This window comes from Poecilia reticulata, chromosome 12 (assembly GCF_904066995.2).
Source record: "Poecilia reticulata chromosome 12, P_reticulata-male-v2, whole genome shotgun sequence".
In the NCBI taxonomy this organism is placed as follows: Eukaryota; Metazoa; Chordata; class Actinopteri; order Cyprinodontiformes; family Poeciliidae; genus Poecilia; species Poecilia reticulata.
The window spans coordinates 31,604,269-31,612,216 of record NC_088841.1 but is presented as its reverse complement, the minus strand read 5'-3'; the positions used below and the strand labels follow the sequence as shown (position 1 = coordinate 31,612,216).

Here is a 7,948-nt window from a genome sequence, read left to right as displayed (position 1 = left end):
AAAACTGTTTATCTAGTGATAATCAGTTTTCATTTACTCACACACTTTCACACTTTTAAGTAGGACGTTCCCGCCCTTCACGGAATTTAACTACCTAGTAGAGGACTCCGCCGTCCTTTAGCAGGGGACGCCGCCGTCCCACACAGAATTTAACTAACTATTATAGTTAGAGGAGTCTGCCCTCCCGCGGACTTTAACTGGTTTTATTTTATTTTATTCTCTTCATTTTATTTTTTTTAATTTTATTTTATTTTTTAATTATATACTGGTTTTTAATTTGAGTTCTACTCACAGTTTGTCGTGTCTCGGGAATCCGTCAACCCTCGGATCCCAGTCCGCGAGAGACGACCAGTCCCGGAAAGGGTCTTAATGCTGTAGCCACAGACTTATCCTGGATCTCTCTCGCCCGCTGGAATCGTCAGGTATCTTGGACTCCGGCTCGAAGGACCAAGTAAATGTTAGGTCTAAAACCTTACATTTGTTCACCAATCTGCAATAAAGAGACCCAGACAAATATGAGCTGAATACTTGCAAGGAGAGTTGCTCGGAGACTGCTCAGTTACAATCCTCCAACCCAACTCTGAAGCAGTCTCCGCTCTCCAGGCTTTTTATTTAGTTTAGGAACGCCCTAGTTACATGAGGTTCAGTTACTAAATGGGGTAGAGGGAAACACACCAACTGAAACCTATTCAAGCTTGCGTCATATCGCACATATCGCAGAAATAAGGTACACCTTTAACAATCACCTTTTACATTGCAGGAAATAACCGTATCAAAATCTGACTTGCTTCAAGAAGAGTTGTGGCTCTGGCTTTATTAACCCGATCTAGACGACGTGTCCGGATTCTTCTCCCACTCCTGGAACGAAAGCTGCCACTGGCTGGGGCTTGATTTATGAACAGCAAAGCCTCTGAAAAAGATAGAAAATAGAAATAATTTTTTTTATATCTATAGTTGATAAAGAAGTTGAAGAAAAATAATACGGTAGAATGTACCTGAAATTAATTCATCAGCGAGATAAGCTCTGTCCCGTGTTCGTGGAGATATGGCTGTAAAACAGAAGTAATACCATTCTTATTACATTCTAGGTAATGGTATATTATTATTTTTATACAGGTTGAAAAATTAAATAAATTTACAGGTGTTATGCCCAGAAAAGCACGCCTGCACAAATTTGCATCCCCTGTCGCGGGAGCGCGTATCGCTCTAAGCTCTCGCATATTGACGAGGAAACAGATAAAAATATGACCGAAGAGGAAATTTTAAAGATAATTGTAACATTAACATAATAGCTCAAAAGCATTACAACAGAGACAATATTTGAGGGGAATAGAGAAGGGATGCATATTGTGGCAGGCTCAAAATCTATATTGCCAAAACATGCATCCCTGTGCTAATTGGGGGAAATAAAGAGCTGAAATGATTTAATCTCTTCTACGTAATGACTCTTGTTCTCTGAGCTAATGCTATAAGTTTCATATCAACAAGACGAATGCTAATATTTTCAGGCTCATAAATTAAGTTGCATTTCCTCCTACATTAACAGACTAGAAGTGAAGCATGATATAAAATGTTCTACATAATGGTTCTCTGTTGTAATGCTTTTGAGCTGTTATGGTATCAAAAGACAAAGCAGAGAATTTCAAACCATTTGCGGAGAACGTTTACAACACATAGACTGAAAAAAAAGTTCGACTCATTGTGTCAATAAAAGTGTAAAAACCGTATTTATTTCAAATAATTTGCGAAATAAAACCCACCGTATTAGGGATTACACGGTTGAGAAACGTGATAATGTTACAATTATCTTTAAAATTTCCTCTTCGGTCATATTTTTATCCGTTTCCTCGTCAATATGCGAGAGCTTAGAGCGATGCGCGCTCCCGCGACAGGGGATGCAAATTTGGGCAGGCGGGCTTTTCTGGGCATAACACCGTCGGTTGCACTAGGGCAGGGGTGTCAAACTCCAGTCCTCAAGGGCCGCTGTCCTGCAGTGTTTAAATGTGCCACAGGTACAAAACACTGGAATGAAATGACTTAATTACATCCTCTTTGTGTAGATACGTTCTCCAGAGCCTTGCTAATGACATAATTATTCTATTCAGGTGTGGTGCAGCAGAGGCACATCTAAAAGTTGCAGGACACCGGCCCTCGAGGACTGGAGTTTGACACCCCTGCACTAGGGCGTGAGCTAGCACCGTTAGCAGCGTTGCGATGCCTGGTAGCCCCTGGAGCAATCCGTTGTCTGTCGGTAGCGGGGTGTGTGTTACCCCCGCTAGCTGCGTTGCGATGCGGGGTACGCACTGGAGAGCGCCGCTGTCCGTTGTCGGTTCTGGAACGAACGCGCTGTTGAGCAGGCAGGAAGTTGTCTTCTGAGTCATAGACGGTAACCGTGGTGCTGAGAGGAGTGTTTGTTAGCTTGCTAAGAACTCGCCCCTGAAGGCTTGATCTACTTAGTGACAGGCGGTTCCTGGGTTGAACTCCCGTCTCATCCTCGGTAACAGCCCGCTTGTCTGGTAAATCTATATATTATAATTATTAGTTATCTTATTTAAGAGCTTGTTAAAAAGTAAAATAGAATACAGATATACTGACTGGAGAGAAATTGGGTTAGGAAGGCATCATCCGGTACCTCTGCGGGTGTATCTGTAGACAAATTATGACATGTGATTGTAACATCCAAACACCCCCTGCTTTAAGAAAGAAAGAAAAAAAATGTTCAGCTACTTACCGTTGCTGAATATATCGTTGAACTGGGAATCAGAAAGCACTGCCATTATTTAGATTTTTTTCTTAGAGTGAAAATAAAATAAAAGAAGACAATTAAAACTCAAATGTATCTTCAGCAGGATCTCGTTGGTAATCTCACACTGCAAAAAGTCCCCTTTCAAAAACAAGAAAAAAAGTACAAAAATAAGGTACAATTTTCTTAAAATAAGAAAAATTATCTGCCAACAGAACAAGAAAATTTATCTTGTCAAGATTTTCTAAAACAAGAAAAAATATCTAACCAAGATAAACCTACAATATCTTAAAATTAGTGTATTTTACTTAAAACAAGCCAATTTTACTTATACGAGTAAGATATATTATCTTAAGAAAAATTATCTCAAGTAAAGACAATGTTACTCGACACTGAATTTCTTGAAATAGCGTAAAATTTCTTATTTGAAGAAAAATGTTCTATGTATTAAGAAAATAAATCTCATATATTCTATTTGTATTAGTAAAATTGGCTTGTTTTAAGTACAAATACACTAATTTTAAGATATTGTAGGTTTATCTTGGTTAGATATTTTTTCTTGTTTTAGAAAATCTTGACAAGATAAATTTTCTTGTTCTGTTGGCAGATAATTTTCTTATTTTAAGAAAATTATACCCTATTTTTGTACTTTTTTTCTTGTTTTTGAAAGGGGACTTTTTGCAGTGATAAACCTAAATCTAGTTTATTTTTATTGTTGCATAGAATTAAAATATATATTTTGTCATAGCCTTACTCAAGGTTCTTATGCTAAGACAAAAATACAAAAATTGATCCTGTGAATACTGGAACAAGAGATGTTATTGGCTTGCTGAAATGAAGACATGAGTTCAATTACTTTTAACATATTTATTACGTTTAAGTTTCACATAAGCACAATAAAACATGACTACTGGTCAGAATAAAGTCTGGATGGGCATCTGATTCTGAAACAATCCTGTAAAATGACAGAACAATGAAGATCTGACACATCTGCCGCACTCATAAGATGCCCTAAGAGTCAAGCAAACCAAATTGTCCAAAGCAAAAAAAAATCTTGGGATTAGATGTCAACAATAGGAGCTTCCTCCGCAATGAACTTCTTCCAATAAGCCATAGCCTTTTATATGTGGAAGTCTTGCCTCAGTTATGGACGCTGTTCTCAAGACGTCTGTCAGCAGCACAGAGAGGAGTGGCCCCACACACGGATGCTGAAAGGTGTAGTAGCTGTGATGTCCTCCTTTCAGAAGATCAGGGCAGGCATGGTTCCAATGGCCAGTAGAAAGTTGGTTTCACGATCACCACAGAGCTGAAAAGTGGTCTTGTTTGAAGTTGTTGGGTCATCTGCTAATTGGAGCACAGACAGAAAAACAATCACAAAACAAACCACGTTTTAGGGTCTAATCAGTGTAATGATGAATCAGTATCATAAATTTCTTACCTTGAGAATGTGAAGGATGCCGTCACTTGCATTTCCCAAAGTTTCTTGTAGATGGTGCAATAAGTGATTGGAGATGTGTCTGGCATAGGCTTCACCATGGCAACAGTTTGGTTTACTTGAAAAATAAAACAAGTCTTATTTTAGTTCATGTGCTCAATTACAATATTACATGAATTCAAGATGGCAAGAAAGTTATTTTAATTAAATCAAACAAGGACTACTTAAATTCACTAATTAAAAATAGTGTTTAAAATATCCTGGTAACAGTGTGGAATATCTAACCTTGTAGACTCATTGCATTTAAGTTTTTAAATTACAGCACATAAAACACCCTCAAAGTTAGTGAAATACTAGGCGGAATTGCCCTTTAACCATTTCCCGAATGAGAAGCCACCTTAGCTATGTTAAAAAACGGAAGCTACCAAGAACCCGTGTCGATATTATTTTTAAGCCACAGCTATTGTGGTTAATAACTGTTCAAAGCTCATATTCACAAGAGCGGCTGTTTAACCGCGGATGAAAATTGGCATATCACGACATGCTAACTAGCTTCAGTTAGCTTATCTTAGAAAGACAGACAACTTTAAACTTACCTCTGAGTACAGCAGCTGTAGGGTCTATACACGTAAAAAAGTCCTCCATCTTCATCCATGTCCAACCGAGATTAGAAAATTTGCCAAAAGAAAATCTTATAAAAGTACAGTAGATAAAAGCTTAGTTAGGCTGTTACAACTGAATTAACCGTTAATCAGGGCAGTTAAATGATCTCTGGCGTTGCCGTTAGTGATGTGCGGATTGATACTGAAATATCGATTCTTTCGATACCAGAACTTAATTCTTTAAAATCTATTGTCAGATCCAAGGATCAATACTTTCAACACTTTAGTAATTTGAGATAATGTAGATTAACAAGAGCAAGTTAGAAAGTAACAAAATTATTGAGATCTTGCCTAAATGAAACGTTGTTAATGGGAACTACTTTTTCTTCCGCCTGGTAAGTATGTAATGTGTAAGGACGTAATGCCCAAGCGCAGCGTGCTGCTGACGCTCACTCACTCAGAAATGAACATGTTGACAGATTATAAAAAAAGTGACACGGAGCTATTTCAGCTGCCATTTTATAGTAGTTTTAATAATTAAACAATGATGTACACTGCTAAAAAAAAAATAAAGGGAACACTTAGACACTTAAGTGAACACTTAAGTGTTCCCTTTATTTTTTTGAGCAGTCTATTTAGTAGGGTTATTACTTTACTAATTTAGTTTTTTTAGTTTGCAACTCCATTTTCACATGTTTTGTATATTTCTGCTGAGTTAAAATAGCTTATAGTAAACGAGATTGTTGTCTCAATGTACTTCTGAGTTTAAAATGAGTGCATCAGAGTACATTGTGTTCTTTTTATGAAGCCAAGATATGGATTACATTTATTTTTTATTTAATTAAGAAACAAACTAACTGTCTTTGCACAAAGTATGGGATCTGTATTGCCAATACCAGCTTAAATTTTACTCTGTATTGGATCGGAAAGAAAATCTGTTGTATCGAACATTAATACTATCTCACTGACATTTTGGGCGCTTTCCCATTTGGATTGTATGATGTCATAAAACGGGTTACAAACATGATGAATAAAATATTGTTCAAACTAATATTAGTAACTTATAAAGTAAGAATTTGAAATATAAACCAAAAGTTAAAATATTTATCATGACATTGAGCTAATCAATATTGTTGATTCTAATTTCATTGTGTGGAATACCAGCCATTTCAAATCACACATCAATTGAACTATCATGACATGTCAGTAAGAGCTCCCACATCTTGCATCAAGAAGATTAGATTAAGAAGGTCCATAGCAGATGGAAACATGCCAAGAATTATCTTGATATATAAACTGATATTGTCTCTGAAATTGTTGTGTTAAATGTCAACCGTTTAAATATTAAATTATAATTTCCAGTACACTCTGCCAACTTATACAAGAATATAAGTTCATGTTTTTTTTTTTTTTTCATTGACAATAACACAAAGGATTCCATTTGGACATAGTCTGTTTTAATTATCTGAAGACATTTCATTAAGTATGTGATTTCGCTTTCTGTGCTTGAAATAAGAAATTTTACTTATATAAAATAAGTTCTAGACTTGAAGTTTGATAGGTAAATATTGATATTCTAGATTCTAGCACATATTTACTCATAATAAGTAATATTTTCTTAATATTAAGCTTTTATATCTTACTGAGATAATTAAGTACAAAAACACTTAAAATAAGAAAAATATTCTAACATAAATCCCTCTTGGTGAGAAAAATTATCTTGTCAGAAAGAAAACAAGAAAAATCTCCTTAATTTAAGATATTTAATCTTACTAAGATTTTAGTTTTTGCAGTGGAGGGGGTTCAGTGAAAGAAATGAGAAGCGGAGCATCCATTTTAAACAGGAAAGTTGTTGGGAAACACCCTCCATCTTTTGTCAACCTATTAAATCACATCACATAATGCTTCACCACAGCCTCATGAGCTGTGGATCTGCTAGGAGTGGATTAGCAGTATATCACTGACTGAATTCTACCAATCAGAGCTAAGGAGCCAGCTAGACTGGAGCAATACAGGCAATTTGCCGGCTGTGTACAAACAATCAGATTGACAAAAGGAGCAGGATACAGGTATATAACGGAATTCATTACTGTGTTTTGAGTGAGAATCAGCCTAAAATATTTGTGACAAGTCAAAATAATGTACAAAATAATGTACAAGCCATAAAACTTGCAAGATTTTTTAAAAAATTATGTGACAATTCTATTTAGGAGCTGAGAACCAGCTCACTATTACAAATCACTTTGTAAAAAATAAAGATATAGGAGTATAAGGCTTTATAGTCATGAGGTGGGGGAAAAAAGGATACATGAGTTTTTTCTTTTTTTTAAAAAAAAAGCTTTAACCAACATTCAGTGTCTTGAGTCAATACCTTCTCCCTGAGAACAGAAAGTTTCATGTTTTACGCTGACAGGTTGCTACATATTTTGGTCTGAATTCCACAATTATGAATTTAGCTGCACCATACTCACTAGGAATGATCATGATCTAACCCAGGAAAGAAATCCAGTGCAATATTTTCTGGGTGTGGCCTATTGTCTCAACAGCCCCTCCTGTAATACTTTAAATGATCAGCCCCAAGCCTTGCTTTATCTCAGAATTATGAAACTTGATACATATGTGTATCTTGTCAGGACATCAAAAATGTATCTTGGAGCCATGGTAAAACCCAACAGGAAGTTGGCCAATTTGGATTGAAGTTGCGATTTTGACCCTATTTTGGCGTTTTAAAGCCTACACATTTGAACAAACTCCTCCTAGGGATTTTGATTAGAATGCTGATGAAAAGAACAATGATGACTGTTTAAAAAGATTAGGCTGAATAGCAAATGTACAGGATTGGAATACAGCAGAATTGTTCACTTTTGCTAACTTGTGTATTAAAAAGTTAATTAGAAGGAATTTACATGAATAAATGCTAAATTGTCATGTTGAAAAGCTAAAACCATCAGTAGTGTACAAAAATATTTATTTGTTCAGCTTACTAATAAGGATAGCTGTTAAGAATATAAAATATAAAAATTTCCGAACACTTATGCAACATTTTTACAGCGACCGAACAATGCCATGTGCTTAAGTTATTTGTATTTACAAATAAATAATTCAGCAGTTGTGACTTTATATGTGTAGACATACCATACTGCATTTTAAAGTTTCCAGTCAATCAGG

At 35.8% G+C, this 7,948-nt stretch overlaps 1 protein-coding gene and 1 long non-coding RNA gene across 3 annotated transcripts; both read right to left on the bottom strand.

Moving 5' to 3' along the window:
• Positions 1-275: 275 nt before the first annotated feature.
• Positions 276-2,868, bottom strand: LOC145554200 (uncharacterized). 2 transcript variants are annotated; one of them, XM_081613696.1, is made up of 6 exons: positions 2,732-2,868; positions 2,596-2,646; positions 2,199-2,522; positions 996-1,049; positions 822-910; positions 276-490 (listed from the first exon to the last, which is right to left on the bottom strand). In XM_081613696.1, exons 1-6 carry the CDS (start codon positions 2,775-2,777, stop codon positions 473-475), a joined length of 582 nt encoding a protein of 193 aa, XP_081469822.1. In that variant the 5' UTR covers positions 2,778-2,868; the 3' UTR covers positions 276-472. The 2 variants fall into 2 exon arrangements, 1 of the variants encoding a protein (XP_081469822.1); XR_014090232.1 differs by having other exon boundaries at positions 747-910; positions 2,199-2,646.
• Positions 2,869-3,595: 727 nt separating this feature from the next.
• LOC145554206 (uncharacterized) lies at positions 3,596-5,416 on the bottom strand. Its single transcript, XR_014090237.1, has 3 exons — positions 4,775-5,416; positions 4,182-4,296; positions 3,596-4,087 (listed from the first exon to the last, which is right to left on the bottom strand). It is a non-coding gene; the product is annotated as an uncharacterized LOC145554206 (long non-coding RNA).
• Positions 5,417-7,948: the final 2,532 nt, after the last annotated feature.

What these genes read in the sequence shown, in the direction of transcription:
- LOC145554200 (XM_081613696.1), bottom strand. Translation starts at nt 2,777, where the DNA reads ATGGCAGTGCTTTCTGATTCCCAGTTCAACGATATATTCAGCAACG. An exon ending in CAACGATATATTCAGCAACG is followed by an intron (nt 2,647 to 2,731) that starts GTAAGTAGCTGA and finishes ATTTGTCTACAG; the next exon opens with ATACACCCGCAGAGGTACCG. An exon ending in CCTAACCCAATTTCTCTCCA is followed by an intron (nt 2,523 to 2,595) that starts GTCAGTATATCT and finishes TATAATATATAG; the next exon opens with ATTTACCAGACAAGCGGGCT.